At 40.7% G+C, this 20,308-nt stretch overlaps 1 protein-coding gene across 2 annotated transcripts in view; it reads right to left on the bottom strand.

The window, feature by feature from the left end:
- ctdp1 (CTD (carboxy-terminal domain, RNA polymerase II, polypeptide A) phosphatase, subunit 1) overlaps positions 1 to 20,308 on the bottom strand; it is a 270,284-nt gene that overhangs the window by 125,955 nt on the left and 124,021 nt on the right. For both annotated transcript variants that reach the window (XM_059645960.1, XM_048529206.2), the window contains one exon: positions 1,480 to 1,657. In XM_059645960.1, coding sequence (XP_059501943.1) covers positions 1,480 to 1,657 — 178 coding nt within the window. The remainder of the gene's footprint in view (positions 1 to 1,479; positions 1,658 to 20,308) is intronic.

Genomic DNA, 20,308 nt, shown 5'->3' with positions numbered 1-20,308 from the left:
CTCTCTGCGTAAAGAACCTGCCTCTGACATCCTCTCTATACTTTCCACCAACCAGCTTAAAACTATGACCCCTCGTGCTAGCCATTTCTGCCCTGGGAAATAGTCTCTGGCTATCAACTCTATCTATGCCTCTCATTATCTTGTATACCTCAATTAGGTCCCCTCTCCTCCTCCTTTTCTCCAATGAAAAGAGACCGAGCTCAGTCAACCTCTCTTCATAAGATAAGCCCTCCAGTCCAGGCAGCATCCTGGTAAACCTCCTCTGAACCCTCTCCAAAGCATCCACATCTTTCCTATAATAGGGCGCCCAGAACTGGACGCAGTATTCCAAGTGCGGTCTAACCAAAGTTTTATAGAGCTGCAACAAGATCTCACGACTCTTAAACTCAATCCCCCTGTTAATGAAAGCCAAAACACCATATGCTTTCTTAACAACCCTGTCCACTTGGGTGGCCATTTTAAGGGATCTATGTATCTGCACACCAAGATCCCTCTGTTCCTCCACGCTGCCAAGAATCCTATCCTTAATCCTGTACTCAGCTTTCAAATTCGACCTTCCAAAATGCATCACCTCGCATTTATCCAGGTTGAACTCCATCTGCCACCTCTCAGCCCATCTCTGCATCCTGTCAATGTCCCGCTGCAGCCTACAACAGCCCTCTACACTGTCAACGACACCTCCGACCTTTGTGTCGTCTGCAAACTTGCTGACCCATCCTTCAATCCCCTCGTCCAAGTCATTAATAAAAATTACAAACAGTAGAGGCCCAAGGACAGAGCCCTGTGGAACTCCACTCACCACTGACTTCCAGGCAGAATATTTTCCTTCTACTACCACTCGCTGTCTTCTGTTGGCCAGCCAATTCTGTATCCAAGCAGCTAAGTTCCCCTGTATCCCATTCCTCCTGACCTTCTGAATGAGCCTACCATGGGGAACCTTATCAAATGCCTTACTGAAGTCCATATACACCACATCCACAGCTCGACCCTCATCAACCTTTCTAGTCACATCCTCAAAAAACTTGATAAGGTTTGTAAGGCATGACCTACCCCTCACAAAGCCGTGTTGACTGTATTTGATCAAGCCATGCTCTTCCAGATGGTGATAAATCTTATCCCTCAGATTAACATTTGGACGTAAAATTGTTAGTCACAAATCACGCTCAAAACTAAACAAATATATTTATAAACCATCTTATCATGTAGCTAAGATGACTCAATTAATTACTTTGGAATTTTGTCTCACATTACAATGATGTGTGCGATTATTGTGAGCTCTGATCTTCAACATGTTATTTGTAACAGAATGGTATAAAGAAACAGAAAAATCAATGAAGAGCTGGAGTAATCAAACTCAAAACTTAAGAACTCGATTTTATGCCTTGATCAACACATCACAGCTCACAAATGTTGCAAATGATCACTTTGCTGTCTTGGACTGAATCAGTTTCCTTTCTCATTTTCTTTTTTTTTGCTCACCTCTTTGTCCATGCTCTCCAAATCCTCCTTACAGAGCGTGTAGAGGGGCATTGTCTCAGACATGCTCGGCTGACGTTTCCTGGCCCCAGCTCGTGATGGGCCAGGCTTCTCTTCACTCTGACTGGAGTTAGGCAGTTCATCTTCGTCTAACACCTGATGCTGGTGAGGCTGCACAACTCTGCAATGAAAAGTATAACCTTGTGTGAGGCAAAGTGACTACTTTATAACATTCTGGTCTATTGTACGGATAGCGTGACAGGGGAACCAAATGCAGGGTTGATTTTTCTTTTCCTGGCAATTTTTCCAATCTTATTTGTTACCTGCATTATCAACAACACGAATCTACATGCACACACCTGAAATAGTTAAAGGAATCCAATACAATTCTTTCAAGCATCCTAGCCCCAAAGGACTGGGAAACACAAATAAAAATGAGAGGGAGACATGAGGAGCACCAGCCTGAAACAAGTTTGGGGAGTTTGGTTATTTGATAGAAAATGTCTATCTGCCCCAGTTATGTTGAGATTCAAAATGCATTATCATAAAAGTTGCACATGGCAAGTTAAAGATCTAAATTATTAAGTCAAAAGGGCTCTTTTACTTTTGTTAAAATCCATTTTAGAATCAATTACAGTTGGTTCTGCTATATCATGTGTTCCAGCAATATGAATTGGCTACAACGCGACTGACAAATAGGGGAACGTTATTTCTAAAACACAAACTGGTGTTGACTATAACATGATTCCATAGGTGCATGGAGGAGTATGCAACATCACATGATTGTTTTATGGGCTTTGGCCTGAGCACGTGCAGTGTTAGCGCCGAGAGAGTCTCCCAGTTAGCATCATGTGATCATTTCACATGCCTTTGTCGTGAAGCACTTTCTGTGAGAGGTATAGTACTCCATGAGTTTCGCTTTTTTTTTGCAAATTCTGCCATGTTACCCACAAAAACATGAGGACAAAGTGACAAGAACGTTAGCAAGAAGCATAGTGGTGATAAAATAAAAGATGGTGAACGTAAAAGATAGGCCAAAACACTGGAAGAGAAGCCAGATGTTATAAAGATTTTGAGTGTAATGAGAGAACATGTGATATAGTTTGCATAACAGGAATAAAGGAATCTATCTTACACACCATTACAGACAATGCAGAAAAGATTAAAGCATGCTGTACTGCCGGAACAAGCCTGAATGCAAATTGAAGGGGTCACGGACAAAGGAACTTAAGATGGAGCGGCTTCTAAGTGTGTGGATTGAAGATCAAACAAGAAAGCGATCTGGGATCGCCCTTCTCACCATAACAGAGAAAGCCTTATCAATTAATGAAGATCTAACAAAAAAAAAGCTGAAAATCCTGCAGATGTGCCTGCCTTTAGTGCTTCAGTGGCTGGTTTTAAGAACCGCAAGAACATAAAGTTACGTGGCAAAACTGCCAGTGCAGACGAGGAGCATACGATGGGATTTCCTCCCTTTGTAAAAAAAATTGGCAAAGGCGGCTACAACTTAGATCAAGTTTTCAATTTGGATGAGACAGGTTTATACTGGAAGCAAATGCCGTCAAGAGCCTACATTTCGACGAACGAAGCACATGCTCCAGGCTTTAAGGTGGCAAAGGCACGTATGACTGTGCTGCTGGGGCCTCTGCCAGTGGAGACTTAAAGCTTAAGCCTATGGTAACGTACCACACTGACAACTTGCGAGCTTTGAGGTCTACTCTAGGCGAGTACTTTAGGTCAAGTGAGGCAGGTTGGATAATGGGGTAAATTTTTTCTGACCTTATTGCTGATGTTTTGAAAGATGTTTTTAGAAAATAATGCAGGAAAAAGACCTGAATTTCAAGATTCTCCTCATCCTGGATAATGTGCCAAGCCATCCTCCCACGACTGGTGAGCTTTCTAAAAACAAAGTGCTATTTCTAGCCCCAGTCACAACCTCTTGCCATCAACCCATAGACCAGGGTGCAATAGCAGCTTTTAAAAATTATTATTTAAGGCACACATTTAAGAGACTGATTGCAGCCACTGAGGGGAATAAGGACAGTGTTCTTCAATCTTGGAAGAACTTTAACATCAAGAATGCTATTAACATTATCATGCAGGCCTGAGGTGGTAGTGGTAAGGACTGCTTGCATGTAGTTTGGTGGAAGCTTCTCTCAGATTATTTTTTTCAAGATTTTAAAGGCTTTGATCAGTCAACGGAGCTCCCTAGAATCAAAGAACATTGTGATGATCTCGCAAAGCAAGTTGGATTTAAAGAATCGGGGAGTGAGGATGTTGAAGAGCTGCTTGAGTCTCACCATGAAGACCTTTCTCCAGCTGATCTACAACAATTTGTCACTGAGGGGTAAGTGGAGATAACGAAGATCAAGTCCACAATGCAGCACCATGACAGCTTTCCACTTCTGTTTTGTCTTTGCAGTTGCAACTCTTAGAAAGACAACGATGACAATGCAGAACACACCAGAGTACCAGATCTTATTTGGCACCTTACGAACAGCTTCTTCATGAAAGAAGAAAAAGGGCAAAGCATCAAAGACTGGATCTTTTTTAAGCCAACCTCTAAAAAACAGCCATGAGACAATGGACCACAGCCGTCTACTTCTTGATTAACTATTTTTCATCCTAACTCTGCAACGACAACTGCACCTGAAGTGATGACAGTGATGATGATGACGATGACCGTCAGACCCTGCAACAACAACAAAGCAACCTCAAAATCTCCTTCCCCCTCAAGTCATCTTCACATTTTTCCAGGTGTTAAATTTACTTGTATTTCATTATTAGCTGTGAATTAAACATTTATTCAAACTGTGCTATCCTCTGTGTTAGACTTTTGTGTGATTTTTAAACGATTTTGAGTGAAATGTTTTGGTGCTCTGCCCCTAACCCCACTTTCCCTACAGGGTCTGCTTTTTTTTATATCACATTATAGAGGGTTATGCTGTTGTTCAGGAAAACAATTATCGTGTTTTGGCAGAACAGACTGCACACAAAAAGGGGAGAAGAGGGAATCTGTACAGAACTGAACTGACAAATGACCGTAAACACTATAAATGATGGCACTGTGGTGTGGAAACTGAGTTATTCAGTGAATTAAATCATAGACTCATAGTACTCCTACAGTGTAGACAGAAGCCATTCGGTCCATTAAGTTGCATTAACGCTCAAACAAATATCCTAACAAGACATGTCAAGAACTCCCAGAATCCTACATTTCCAAAAATTATTGGACTCTGGAGAAGTACCAGAGGATTGTAAAATTCCTAATGTGATGCCCCTGTTCAAAATGTGAGGGAGGCAAAAAGCAGGTAGCTATAAGCTGGTTAGCCCTACATAACGTGATGGAAAAGTACTGGAATTAATTCCAGGTGGTGATGGGTTTTTTTGGAGTATGTTGGAGCTCTTAAAATCAGGATGTTTAAGGAACCTAGCCTCATCTGAGTGGTTCCTTTTCAATATTGTTCGGAACAATTAATCTCCTATTGAAGGCTCTAAAAACCTTTCATTGCTTAAACGTGCCAAGCAATTGACAATTTATATTATATTAATATTTTTGATTCCATTGAATATTAGACAACAGCTGTTTCTAAACCCTGTTAACATGAGCCGTTCAACAGCAACCTACAGAGATCAAGCCAAGTTGACTGTGAATGTTTCGTGGTTATGCATGAATTCACCTTGACAGGAAGAGTTCACAACACCTCTTGAATGGAATGACATTTTCAGTAAGTGTGCGAACTGGCATTCTTCCCCCTATACATTAACATTTTATAAAGGTGCAGAAGACCCTTGCCATTTTTATTTTTCAAGTTTTATTACCCGATTTAAATGAGTTGGATTACAGCTCAGGACATTTCACGGCAATCAGTCTGGTGCCAAACTGTGGAACACAATACAATTTCACTGACAACAAAATAAATACCATCAGTGTCCATAATGTTATTTTGTTGCGAAACTCTGTAGTCGTAGATAAGCTGAACTGTTTTAAAAAATTATGCTGTGATAACATCTAACTGATAGTCAGTTAAAATGATCAATAGAAACCATCATCTTTCTGATTATCTTTCTACTATGCACTGTGATAATAACTTGCACAGTATTCTTCGTCTGATTCTAAAGGAGAAAAGGGATAATTGTGGATGCATACAATTGTAGAAATTAATTAGATAATTAGACAGATGTATTGAAGAATGTACGGGTGTACACCAGGCTCGGTGTAAGACTGGCACATGGCTGAGGCATTTTAAAACAAAACATATTGAATGTCGGCTTAATTCAGAACTACTCAGACCTATAGGAGACATGAACCACTTAGTGAGACAAAAAGAGATCCAACCATAATAATGTGTATAATACTGAAACTAGTTTAACGTTGCAGAGAGATAATTGCTGCAATATGGGAGTCTGTTTGCATTTTTAAGAAACATGGTCACCAGTCATGTCGCAGCAGGAGACTGATTAGCCTTATAACAGAAAGCTTTAACCCAGACCAGGAATCATCTTGCATTCTAAAAAGACATCAATACTATAATTCTCTCAAGCTGCTTTTGGTTGCACAACTCAGCGTATGCCTGAGTATGATCGTAAGGTGTACAAGTATGTAAAGTAGCTCCGTATGCATGCCGAGCATAAAAGCATTACATTGCTTGGACCATTAACCATCGCCATCGGAAGTGTCATTTTAAAAAAACTACAAAATTGACATTGCGTGACAGTATTTGTCTTGTTGAAAAAAAACCAAGCATTATCATTCAGCTTATTTAGCACTTTTATATCAGTAGCATCTAGCCAAATTCACTAAATTCTAATGCATGGCATCTTTATCACCTGAAATTGCTCCCAGGACCAATAACAGACCTGTCAATAGCAAGATTAAAAAGCCACAGAGTCTTCCTATGTCAAGTGTCATGCTTCAAATCTTGTTTGATAGGATCTGAGATGGCAGATAAGTCCAATGCACAATCTGCAGACCTCTGCCACACACAGGGCAGGTGTAGCCTGAAGGGTTGAGGAGATGGGTTGATTGGTTTGCACACTCTCTGGAACACTTCAACGTTAGCACCCCACCACCCCCACCCCATGTGACCCAGTCAAACTCTTTCAATGTACCTTCCTTAATGAAGATCCTCTACTTCGGTCAGTCACAAGCCAGGAAACATCCGTGAGTGGTAATTAAAACCTGAAAAAAAAATTCAGTTGCCCTGGTGGAAGGCACTTTCTAAACTCCCAGCAGCAGTCACTTCAGGAGCCTTGCATCAGGCATAGAAATGACAGTGCTAGGCGCAGCTGGTTTTGAATAATTACTGCCTTGATGCTGAACATATGCAAAGTATCCCAAAGGAAGATTGTGGTGTAGCGGTATTGTCACAGGGCTAGAAACCCAGAGGCTCATGTTAATTGTTTGGGGACATGGGTTCAGATTCCACATTTGCAGTTGATACAATTTAAATAACTGAATTTAAATAAAGTTAATTAAGAGGTTTGGATCTCATGTCTAATGGTGACCATGAAACTACTGTCAATTACCGTAAAAATCCATCTAGTTCATTAATAACCTTTGGGGGAAGAAATCTGCCACCCTTCATGTGACTTCAGATCTACAGCAATGTGGTTGGCTACTATCTACCCTCTGAAGCTGCCAAGCAAAACACTCTGTTCGTAGGAAATTCGGGACTGGCATCAAATCATGGGCCTGGCAGCAAAACCCATATTCCGTAATTTTTTTTTAAAAGCACTCTGCATTAGGGAAAAAAAAAATTAGAGTGGCAATATAGGACTTCATCTGTACTGAACAATTTTGTTCAGGTAGGATAAATGATGAGTTAACAGGTCTACAACAGATTTGTTTAGATTTCAGCTAGAACATTTGCTAGTTGGGCTGTAATTATTCAATGCAAATGTCCTTAAATGCATTGCTATTTTTACAATCCACACTGAACTGGCCAAAATCAAATTAATTGTCCACTATGAACGCATGCATTTACTTTTCAGGCAAAAGAACGTAACAGGAAAAGCGCTCAATCAAACTTAACAGGAAGAATTAAGGATAATGCTGGATCTAAAGACAAGTCACATAAAGTTGCTAAAAAATAAAGTAGCAAGTCTGAGGATGTTTACAAATCAGCAAAGGAGGTTTAAGAAGTTGATTAAGAGAGGAAAACACTGGGTACAAAAGTAAACTTGAGGGGAACATAAAAGTAGACTGTAAGAGCTTCCATAATTATGTAAAACTAAAAAGACAGTGAAAACAAATGTAGGCCATTTTATAGTCTGAACCAGAAGAATTAGTAATGGAGAACATGGAAACGGCACAAGAATTAAACAACTAATTTTGTTCTGTCTGCATAGAAAAATACGAAAAAAAGAAGATTCTTGGAACTACTAAGTGTGCAAGGGTCTGTTGGGAAGGGAGAGGTGAAGGAAATTAGAATTGATTCTTCGTTAAAAAATGCTTGAAAATTTAATGAGACTTAAAGCTGAAAAATTCCCAGAGCCTAATTATATTCCGTGGTACTAAACAAGGTGATCCTTGAAATGGAGGATGCATTGGTCGTCTGCTTCCAAAATTTTGTGGATTCAGTCCTAGCAGAATTGAGAATGACAAATGTAACCCTACTGTTTAAAAAAAAGGACGAAAAGTTACAACCCAGTAACAGGAGTTCTGACAACAGTAGTGGGTAAAATGCTGGAGCCTATGATATAGGATCTGATAACAGGAAACTTCAACATTACCAATGGTATTACACAAAGTCAACATGGATTTATGAAACGGAAATTGTATTTGACCAAATACTGGAGTCTTTTGATGACATAACTGGTAGAATTGACAAGGAAGAAGCAGCAGATGTGGTGTGTTTAGATTTTCAGAAAGATTTTAATAAGGTCTCATTTAAGAGGCTATTGTGCAAAATCAAAATGCATGGAATAGAGAATTGGTTAGTAGACAAAAAGAAGATATTCAGCATAAATAAGTCATTTTAAGAGTGGAAGTGGCAACAGGTTGGGTCTTCAGGGACTAGTGCATGTGCCCGAGTTATGCATGATATTTATCAATGATGCGGATGAAGGAATATTTCCAAGTTTGTTGATGACATAAAATTACGTGAGACGTTTTTGAGCTGTTTTTGTAAGGTGTGTTCAGGAGGGTTTCCTAACTCAATGCGTTGACAGGCCGACGAGGGGAGAGGCCATTCTAGACTTGGTGCTCGGAAACGAGCCGGGGCAGGTATCAGATCTTGTGGTGGGAGAGCATTTTGGTGATAGTGACCATAACTGCCTCACATTCTACATAGCTATGGAAAAGGAGAGGATTAGGCAAAATGGAAGGGTATTTAATTAGGGAAGAGGAAACTATGATGCGATTAGACATGAGTTAGGAAGCATGGACTGGGAGCAATTGTTCCATGGCGAAGGCACTATAGACATGTGGAGACTGTTTAAGGAACAGTTGTTGCGAGTGATGAATAAATATGTCCCTCTGAGACAGGCAAGAAGGGGTAAGATAAAGGAACCTTGGATGACGAGAGCGGTGGAGCTTTTCGTCAAAAGGAAGAAGGTAGCTTACGTAAGGTGGAGGAAGCTAGGGTCAAGCTCAGCTCTAGAGGATTACAGGCAGGCGAGGAAGGAGCTCAAAAATGGTCTGAGGAGAGCCAGGAGGGGGCACGAGAAAGGCTTGGCAGAACGGATTAGGGAGAACACAAAGGCATTTTACACTTAGGTGAGGAATAAGAGAATAGTCAAAGAAAGAGTAGGGCCGATCAGGGATAGCATAGGGAACTTGTGTGTGGAGTCTGAGGAGGTAGGGGAAGCCCTAAATGAGTTTTTTGCTTCTGTCTTTACGAAAGAAACGAACTTTGTAGTGAATGAAACCTTTGAAGAGCAGGTGTGCATGCTGGAATGGATAGAGATAGAGGAAGCTGATGTGCTGAAAATTTTGTCAAACATTAAGATTGACAAGTCGCCAGGCCTGGACCAGATTTGTCCTCGGCTGCTTTGGGAAACGAGAAACGCAATTGCTTCGCCACTTGCGAAGATCTTTGCATCCTGGCTCTCCACTGGAGTCGTATCTGAGGAGTGGAGAGAGGCAAATGTAATTCCTCTCTTCAAGAAAGGAAATAGGGAAATCCCTGGCAATTACAGACCAGTAAGTCTCACGTCTGTCGTCTGCAAGGTGTTAGAAGGGATTCTGAGGGATAGGATTTATGACCATCTGGAAGAGCATGGCTTGATTAAATGCAGTCAACACGGCTTTGAGAGGGGCAGGTCATGCCTCACAAACCTTATCGAGTTCTTTGAGGATGTGACTAGAAAAGTTGATGAGGGTCGAGCTGTGGATGTGGTGTATATGGACTTCAGCAAGGCATTTAATAAGGTTCCCCATGGTAGGCTCATTCAGAACGTCAGGAAGAATGGGATACAGGGGAACTTAGCTGTCGGGATACAGAATTGGCTGGTGAACAGAAGACAGCGAGTGGTAGTAGAAGGAAAATATTCTGCCTGGAAGTCAGTGGTGAGTGGTGTTCCACAGGGCTCTGTCCTTGGGCCTCTACTGTTTGTAATTTTTATTAATGACTTGGATGAGGGGATGGAAGGATAGGTCAGCAAGTTTGCAGATGACACGAAGGTTGGAGGTGTTGTTGACAGTATAGAGGGCTGTTGGAGGCTGCAGAGGGACATTGACAGGATGCAGAGATGGACTGAGAGGTGGCAGATGGAGTTCAACCTGGATAAATGCGAGGTGATGCATTTTGGAAGGTCGAATTTGAAAGCTGAGTACAGGATTAAGGATAGGATTCTTGGCAGTGTGGAGGAACAGAGGGATCTTGGTGTGCAGATACACAGATCCCTTAAAATGGCCACCCAAGTGGACAGGGCTGTTAAGAAAGCATATATTGTTTTGACTTTCATTAGCAGGGGGATTGAGTTTAAGAGTCGTGAGACCTTGTTGCAGCTCCATAAAACTTTGGTTAGACCGCACTTGGAATACTGCGTCCAGTTCTGGTCACCCTATTATAGGAAAGATGTGGATGCTTTGGAGAGGGTTCAGAGGAGGTTTACCAGGATGCTGCCTGGACTGGAGGGCTTATCTTATAAAGAGATGTTGACTGGGCTCGGACTTTTTTTCATTGGAGAAAAGGAGGAGGAGAGGGGACCTAATTGAGGTATACAAGATAATGAGAGGCATAGATAGAGTTGATAGCCAGAGACTATTTCCCAGGGCAGAAATGGCTAAAACGAGGGGTCATAGTTTTAAGCTGACTGGAGGAAAGTATAGAGGGGATGTCAGAGGCGGGTTCTTTACACAGAGAGTTGTGAGAGCATGGAATGCGTTGCCAGCAGCAGTTGTGGAAGCAAGGTCATTGGGGACATTTAAGAGACTGCTGGACATGCATATGGTCACAGAAATTTGAGGGTGCATACATGAGGATCAATGGTTGGCACAACATCGTGGGCTGAAGGGCCTGTTCTGTGCTGTACTGTTCTATGTTCTATGTTCTAACTGGTGGGGGTGGGGGGGGGGGGGGGGGGGGTGTGTGTGCAAAGATGCTTCAGAGCAATTTAGACAAGTTGGGTGAGAAAGTAAATACATGACAGGCATAACATAATGTAATTAACTATGAAGTTTCTCCTTCAGTAAGTAAGGCAGAATGGCAGTGTTATTTAAATGGTGATAGGTTGGGACAAGTTGATGTACAATGTAGAATGTCCATGCATATTGCTCATGGAAACCAAGCAAATTGCTAGGAAGGCAAACGGTACCTTTGCATTCGATGCAAGTGGATTTAAGAAAGGTTTTTTTTAAAACAACAGCAACTGTACACTAGTAAGACCATATCTTGAATATCATGTGGTCTTCTTACCTCAAAAAATAATCTCACACAGTACCTTCCACGGTATTATCTTTTGTGAATATGCCTTGGCTACAGAGATTGGGAACTTCAGATGTTAAATCTTCCAAGTCATTAGGACTACTAAACTTTGACAAGTCCATCCCTGTGTATTAACTTTTGTTATCAGTTCAGATCAACCTGTTCAGAAGCAATTCCTATAGTCTGCTCCCGCATTAATTAGGAAGTATGCTTATATAGAGGGATGGTCTCCTGATCTTCAGTCTTCTATGTGCAGTTTCTCTACTCAAGCATAGAGACAGCAGAGATTCCCAAAGTGATCTGTTCCAAATGCCAACAGAGGCTACATTAAAAGTCCACTCAATTACTCGATGAAGAACAGGAAAGATAATGAATGCTTATTGCTTTAAATCATCCCGTTGTATTTAGAATCAAAACTTGCTGCTGTAAATTCTCTCACTGCATAGGAGTTGTCAGGCATTTCCTGCACCATTCAGATCAAAGTATTTGACACAATAATTTGCTGGAAGTGTGAGCTGATAGAAGAATAGGAAGCATTTGACACTGTGGTGAACAACGAAACTAGATGTTGACTTCTTTAAGTGAAGTCTTGAAGACCTGATCTTGGAGCTGCTTCCATTAATTTCCTATGTCACTCGGGGAGGAATGTCAAACTATAGAGTGGTATCAATTTGTGTAGGAATAGTGAGGGCTTCTGAGGAGTTTGACAGTTAGCTCTGTCCATGCCTGGAAAGCTGATTCATAGCTGGACCTTCAGACTCAGCGTGGTCCAGGGGTCACCTCTTCACACAACATGACTTACTCTAATGTCAGCCTTTTCCTTCAGTTTCACAAGCACACAGTCAGGGGGATGACAATGCTTAGACTGTTGGGAATTACCAGAAAGTTTTGTACATTCCTTTCAGGGGAAACATGGCACTGATTATGGCTTGGCACATAACAGCATTAAGTGACTTCCACTGACTTTGACCAATGAGATTTGAGAGCTTAGAAAGAAACAGAGGAAGAGCAGAGAAGAAAAAAGGATGAATTAGAGTTAAGTTATATACTAAATTACTGAACTGACAGCAAGTCCATTTACTAGGCAGCACAGGACAAAATGGCTCCTTCCTCTACTATACCATCATACGATTCCACAAAAAGTGAACTTTACCCATACACTATCCTGACAGTTAACTAAAAGAAGCCGTACCAAGGAATTCGCACCAAGCTATGAACAGAAATATTCGGACAGGTGATCAAAAGTTTGGTTAAACACGAAGGGTTGATGGAGAGGCTTAACTAAGGACAGAGAGGGATAAAGTTTTAAAGGCAGAGTTCCAGAGCTTAGGACCCAGCTAGCTGGCATAGCTATGGAATTCCAGGATGTTCAACAGGCCAGAATGGGAGGAATGCAGATACATAGGAAAATTGTGGGTAAACTACAGAGATACAGAGGGAAGTGGCCATCAATGGATCTGAAGACAGGGATGCAACTTTTCAAACGGAGGTGTTGTCAGACCTGGAACTCGTGAATGCCTGTGAACACAATCCCTGGAACCAAATGCGCAAATTTTTTTTGTCAAGAATCATTCATAAATCTGGAGAATTTTATTTTTAAGAAAACTACTCAAATTGACATATGTAGGTCAGTACAGTATACCAAAATAGCTGGAGCATGCAACAGGGAAATAAAACATGTCAAAGTCAAGAGAAGCAGCAATGGATGGGGTATGAATGTAACTGAATCATACCAGTAAAGGAGAGAAGCATGTACAAATGTCGCATATAGCCATTCATTTTAATGAACGAAGAATAAGTGTCGACCACCCTTCGCAGCTTTAATTATGATTGTTCAACATTTTATGTACGATCAAATAATTTAAGTCCGAGAATGTAGCCTTTAATATCTTTGGAACTTGTCAATACGAAACCACAACTCGTTCTGAGCTCCAATGCTCAATGATACTTTCTCACTTTGCCCACTTAATAAGTTAATGCATGGCAGTGTAGAAAGTACTATGCATCAATTTGTATAAATTAAGACATCCTGTCAATGAGTCCAAGGCTAGTCTTTGGTCTGAAACAAACATCCATCTATATCTCCACCAATTAAAGTAATCAGATTTATGACCTAGCAAGCAATACACGAACTAATAAGAATAGTGTGGGGTGTGGTATATAATACACCAATTAAATTATCATGTGAATGCCATAATACAACAACTAAAAGCAGAACTAATACATAACACCTTAATTAACATTTAAACTGTGTGATAGCTATTATATTAACTAATTGCTACCACTGTCTCAGATCATTGGCTGAAGTATTAAAACACATAAATGGGCCATTTTAAAATTCAAAGTTAAACCAGCACTTTTCTTTTTAAATTTCACAACAACAGTGAACATCATGACAGTTTAAAAAGAAAAGATGAAAATCATGAAGAATACAGAATTTTTATCACATTCATTTTCAGAAACCGCAGGTTTCATAAATCATATAAATTACAGCACAAGGGAGGTCAGTCAAATCAACACCACTCCACTAGTGAGAGGAAGTCATCTGTGATATCTGGCAGGGGTCCAATATGTTTTTCAACCATTTACAGGAATTGTGGAGGCAATGAAAAATGCGTGAATAATGACTTCCCTCAACTTTTTTTATCCATGGGGAGATAAAATATGTTCTTGCACAATGTCACAATCCTTATGCAATTTTTAAAGAGGATCTCTTTTCTTCAATAAAGAATCTTGAGAGAGATAAAGTTGAGGAAGGAGAGAAATTAAAGAGGAGATGGGGGTGGCTGCAGTAGCAGGAAATACAATTTTCAGTTAGTAACATGACAAGGTTGGACAAGAGATCTGCTCCTGAATTATATCATAATTTTATTCATGCATGAAGAAAGGGAAGACTGTGCTGTAGAATAAATACATTTTAAACCAAAACCAATTATGCCCAAAAAAATGCCATGCACAAGAAAAGCACCAACGATCAAGGCATAGCAAAACAGCATAACACATCTTCAAAAGGGAGCAAGAGAACAAAAGTCTAATTAACTGCTCTGTAGTAGTAAATACTGAATATCTTGTACCCAAAGGTCATCATTCTTAGAAGGTGATTACAACAGTTTCCCAGCAACAGTGGCTGTGCACTTAAGTCTTCCCTTCAGCTCTTGTACTCCTCCCCCACACCTATTCTAAAACAGTTTTACAAAGGTGGTCTTATTCCTGTTAGTTTAAAGCCTATTTCAAACCAGATTTTAATTAGAACCAACCATCACAAAAGGTTTCAGGTTATATCAACAGCAAGGAAATAGAAAACAAACTTATTGCTAAGGCTAAACAGTGGATAAGGGAGGTCCTAAGGACTGCACCTACTGTACATCATGCAGGTAGCTATTTGGGTAAAATAAAGGGCATGGAAAATACATGATTGGATGCCTATCTTTGGTTTTTTTTATGGTTTGTTTTAGGAGTATATCTTCTTGAATGTCGGTCATTCTCAATGTAGTCAGAGCAGCAAAGGCATCCTTGAAGACAGCTGCAAACTATGAACAGAAAGAATGAGCTACACCTCCCACCAAAGGGCAACAACAGGTATTTCATTTGTTATTTGCATCATCTAAAACGTTGCTGTCATGTATCAAGCCACAGTTCTGCTTAAATAAATTCATAGCTGTTACCAGCATGATGTCAGCTTCAAACTATGGGCCACACAGTTCCAAAGGACTCTAATTTTCTTCCCTTCATTTGCTGTTTTTGAAACCTGGCGTGCTAATTGACTGTCTAACTTGCCTACATAATAACTGCCCTTTGTTAAATAATTAATTGGCTGTGTGCACTTTAAGATGTGCTGAGGATGTAGAAAGTGGAAATGTTCTGTCTAACAGCTAATAAGGCAGGAGTTTAGTCCCCTGGCAATATTCTTCAATTCCATGACCTACCCTATCTTATCTACATGCTGACTCCTGTCTTAAGTGGCCTCAATCAACATCAATGAGTTTTCTGCTGATGATATAATGGTCTGGTATGCAGACTAACTGTCAGGACTTCCAATCGACACTGTTAAGTATGACCTGAATGCACTAGCTTGCAACGACCTCTCCTGCTCATTGCCTCCCTTGCTGACACTCTGGCTCCCTCACAGACCCTCCCTGCTCATCATATCCCCTCCACTTGCCATTCCCTCCCCAACACTTGCTGCCTCCCTTCCCGACCCTCCCTGGTTCACTCTTTCTCTCCTTGGCCCCCTCTCCTAGACAGAAGGGACGGAGAGACAAAAAAAAAAGCAAGCTGGGGATTTGTCAGAGCTGGTAAGAAAGAGCCAAGGAATGGGAGTGTGCGTCAGGAGTGGTAGACAGCGTGCGTCAGGAACTGGAGAAGAAGAGTGTAATTATCAGGGAGCAGCAGATAGTCATGGAACAAGAATGAGGGGAAAGAGATAGAGGGAGACAGTCACAGAGCGGGAAATAAGTAAAAAAAAAAGCATATTCAGAAGTGATTTCATTTATGAATAATGGAATTTAGGATTTTATAGTATTTCACCTTGCAGGGTATGCTGCGTTAATGTTTTCTTTCTGATCAGTCCAATAGAAACAGAGGCTGTAATGATGCAACCTTGTTCACTTAAAGTTGCATCTTTCAGGCATGCAACTATAAAGTTAAATGAGGAATTACTGTAGTCATTCTTTGCTCCATCATTTCAGTGGCACAAACAAAACAGGACATTCCAGAACAGGAAATTGCTGTTCCAAAACTCTGTGCTACCATACTGCAACTATATTAGCTAAGAGGAATTTTATCAAGCTTAAAGAATTTCTCGATGTGAATTTATATAAATTTAAAATCTAATAGATACTAGTTTAGCTTTACATAACTCTCAAAATTACATAAAATTCCAAATATACCATGTAGAAGATGTGTATTTGACAAATGTAACTGGGAGATGTCTATGATCAAAACAATTATTTATTTACACAAGAATTTATTAGAATATATGGCTGCAGCACACAGAAGGCGGGTGAGTCATTTCTTGTCTGGATTTCGTGTTGATGTTGGATTTGTGTCCTTTCCATTGTAATGGATATGTAATCTATGGTGACATTTAAATTTATCCACATGTTGACAAGCAGGATCTAGCTGACAGCCATGCTGTAAGAGCAAATTTCCACAATGCCAGCAGCCAGACAGAACAGCAACACAAAGTAAATTGTGACCTGGCAATATAGTAAAGCAAAAATGCAACATCTATTATTGAAAAATCTGCATAAATTCTAATCCACTGACATATGCCACTTGTGCATGAATAAAAATAGTGACATACATTTCTGCAAATTTGTAACAATGGTTTCATAATTTAAACTGCTTGGAAATTTAAACTACATGGAATAGTGTAGGTTAGATGGGCTTGAGATCGGTATGACGGGTTGGCACAACATCGAGGGCCGAAGGGCTTGTACTGTGCTGTAATGTTCTATGTTCTAACACCGTGTTTCAACAGCAAAGAGCATCTGTCTCATATTTCATACAAAACTACGTTTTACAAATGTTAAAGAGACACAACTGTCATGCCAGACAACTGAAAAGTATTTTCAGACCATGATTTACTTCTGGCAAATGACAACTTGTGCCACAGTTCACAATCATTTTTTGTATCTGCCTGACACAGCTCATTGTGGCCATTAATCTGTTCTAAGGAATTGGATACCCGTACTATGGCACAAGAATCTTTAATGAGTCTTGATGACTGAACATAAAATCATGAGGCTCTTGAAATAATTTTCCACAAATAGCTATATTTCAGTACGATTGTTGCCAGTTGCTATTCAGCTGAAATTCAGCATTCGCAATCAGAGATAGAACAGGAGATGTCAATAATGTGAAGGGATTATCAGCGAAAAGCTCACTTCTGTTATGATGGAGGGAAGGTTATTGATGAAGCAGCTGAAGATGCTGGAGCCTAGGATGCTACCTTGAGAAACTCCTGCAGATATGTCCTTGAAGTGAAATGACTTGAAACCCACAAGCATTACCATCTTTCATTGTGCTAGCATGACTTTAATCTGCAGGAAGTTTTCCTGCCATTTCTCATTGACTTTAGGGCTCCTTGATGCCAGACTTGGTCAAAAGTAACTCTGACGTCAAAGCCAGTGATTCTCATTTCACCTCTGGAATTCACTTCACTCTTCGGCCCATGTTTGCACCAAGGCTGTATGAGGTCAGGAGCTGAGTGGTTCTGCAAGAGCACAAACTGTGCAGCACTGTGTAGGTTAGTGCAAAGCAAGTGTTGCTTGATCAAGAGCAGACCGATGGTGCGATAATTGGCTTAGTTGCATTTGACCTGCATATTGTATACGGGGCTTGCCTGGGTAATTTTCTACATTGTCAGGTAGATGCCAGTGTTATAGCTGTACAGAAACAGATTGGTATGGACAGCTAGTTCTGAAGTACAAGTCTTCAGTACTATTACCAGAATGTTGTCAGGTCCTGTAGCCTTTGCAGTATGAATGTGTTCAGTTGTTTCTTGATATCACAGGGAATGAATCTGAAGACTGGTTTTTATAATGGTGAGGAACTCAGGAGAAGGCAGAGATGGATCATGGACTCAGTGCTTCTGGCTCGAGATGTCAGTAATCACTTTGCTCTTTTCTTCTGCACGGATCCTTTATCCTTATCATAGAGGGTGGGAACTTTTGTACAGCCTCTTGCTGCTCCGATAGGTTGCCTAATTGTCCACTATGATGCATGACTGGATATGGCAGGAAGACACAGCTTAGATATGATCCTTCAGTTGTCGGATTGTTTATATCCGTCTGTCACATGTATCATCAATTCATCCCCTTTCTCCACTTTCCTTTTATTTCTGTCTCAAGCCATACATGTCACTGGTTAAGGAGGGAGGTCCTGTCATTTACCAAGGTCCCAGATACTCGACGGTCCTCACACTTCCAAAACTAAAGCAGTTATTTGGCATCAGTCTTCAGAAGAATGACCTATTAAACTAATATCTTCCCACCACCGACCCATTCTGCTCCTTCTACTGGAGATTCATGTTTCTCAGGATGACTCCTGTCCAGAGGAAAGGAAAGCTCACTCAAGCCACATATTACCTCTTAAGACAAGACGAGAGGACACAACATAGAATACGTTGCCATTTCATAAATCTCCCAAGACAGCCCATGGGAATGGTAACTACATCGGGAAAGTGGTCCTACCTCTTTACCAGAAAAAAACAAACCATTCTTTTAGCAACATTCCATGAACACACTGCTTTCCTGAAAGACGACGGCTGTTTGAGAGATTGCTCAGCTCACGCTGCACAAGGAGCATGCAAGATGCTTGTACAACCAAGGGCCTGACTCAGAAGGCAAATGTGCACTACCATCTGTCACGGAGAACAGTTTGCACAATCCCAGGGAAGGCTGTTTTCAAATTCCAGGAAATTATATTGAGGATAACTATAAAAAATGCAAAATTCCTGACTCTTCAAACCTCTTTTTTCCAAAACAATGGGACTGTGCCTTTGGGAAATAAACTAACCAAACTACACCCTTCATTGACACTTGGCACAAAAGAAGATTCCCACATTCGCAACTCAAATCTAACAAACCTATCAGGTGAATACATTAATTTGCTCATTGTGGGTGAAATATACAGATTTCCTACAAAAAATTCTAATAAATGGCCATAAACATACATGAAACACATACATGAGTCGACAGCAAATGAACTGCAGCAGTTCAAGAGGGTAGTTAGGCACCACCTTCTTCAGGGCATTTAAGGATGGGCAATAAATGCTGGCTCAGCCAGCCACGCCCATGACTAGGGAATGAATTCAAACAAAAGATATTCCCCTTTGGTTATAACCAAAAACTTACAGACTTCAATTCACAGCTAACTTCATATTTGCCAGGTCAGGTTTTTCCTTAAATATAGGTTTATTTTATAAACAGTTCTATCAAATGTATGCACTGGAATCGACAGGTATTATAAGTTCTCTCCACCCAGTGGCAGAACACACTGCCCCTGGGTGCGACCACAGCAAAGCAAATAATCCCATAAGCCTCTGACATGCCTTCACAAAGAATGGAAGAGTCACAAAGTATGCATGAGGCTTTGATACTTCTACCTTCCCAGTACAAATAAACACACACACTGGTTTCTGAAGAAGGGTCTAGACCCGAAATATCAGCTTTCCTGCTCCACTGATGCTGCTTGGCTTGCTGTGTTCATCCAGTTCTACACCTTGTTGTCTCACACACACTGGTTACTCTGCCTTAACTGTTCATAAACAGGCAGATGACATGGGCGATCTTAAGTGTGGGAACAGTTTTCATTTATGCCCCCCAAAATTTCCCAAGGATTATTTTCTTGTCTTGCAATGAGAGGCCAGGAGACAGCATTAAGGAAAAGGCAGGATGATTTGCACTTTTTCCTTCAGACGGGGTGTTGCTATCGGAGGTTACGGGAGATACTGTTCCCCAACTGACACTGAAGGATGGCAATTACAAGTGTTACACTTCACTAAACACTCCTCAGACCAAGCTCCACAGCCTGCTGGAGATAACACATCACAAAATCTCTTCCAAAAATACGCTTTCTCTGCTTTACTTCTTATCCACAGGATTGTCACTGGAAGCAACTAGTAATGATGTTTCATGTCCTGAATGGCTATGCTTAACTATAATTTTCAACAGACAACTGTTTTAAACAAAGCCCTGCATGTTGTACTCTTTGGTATGTTTTTGCTTCCAACACGGTGTTTCACTCGATGTGGCAATGCTTCGATAATCTCAAATAATATATGAAACCGCTGGTGGATAATGTGGTATTGAAGAATACAGTGTATGTTTATCATGGCTAACAACTAAAGACAAACATTCTATATCTCAGACACTGAAGTATCTGGGCTAATATTAAGTTATAGTTTTACAACAGAGGAGCCTGCTCCAGATAAATTCTCAAACTTCAAATGATCC

Source organism: Stegostoma tigrinum, chromosome 5, assembly GCF_030684315.1.
Source record: "Stegostoma tigrinum isolate sSteTig4 chromosome 5, sSteTig4.hap1, whole genome shotgun sequence".
Classification (NCBI taxonomy): Eukaryota; Metazoa; Chordata; class Chondrichthyes; order Orectolobiformes; family Stegostomatidae; genus Stegostoma; species Stegostoma tigrinum.
Note: the sequence above shows the minus strand (reverse complement) of the source record. Positions and strands in the feature narration are given on the sequence as shown.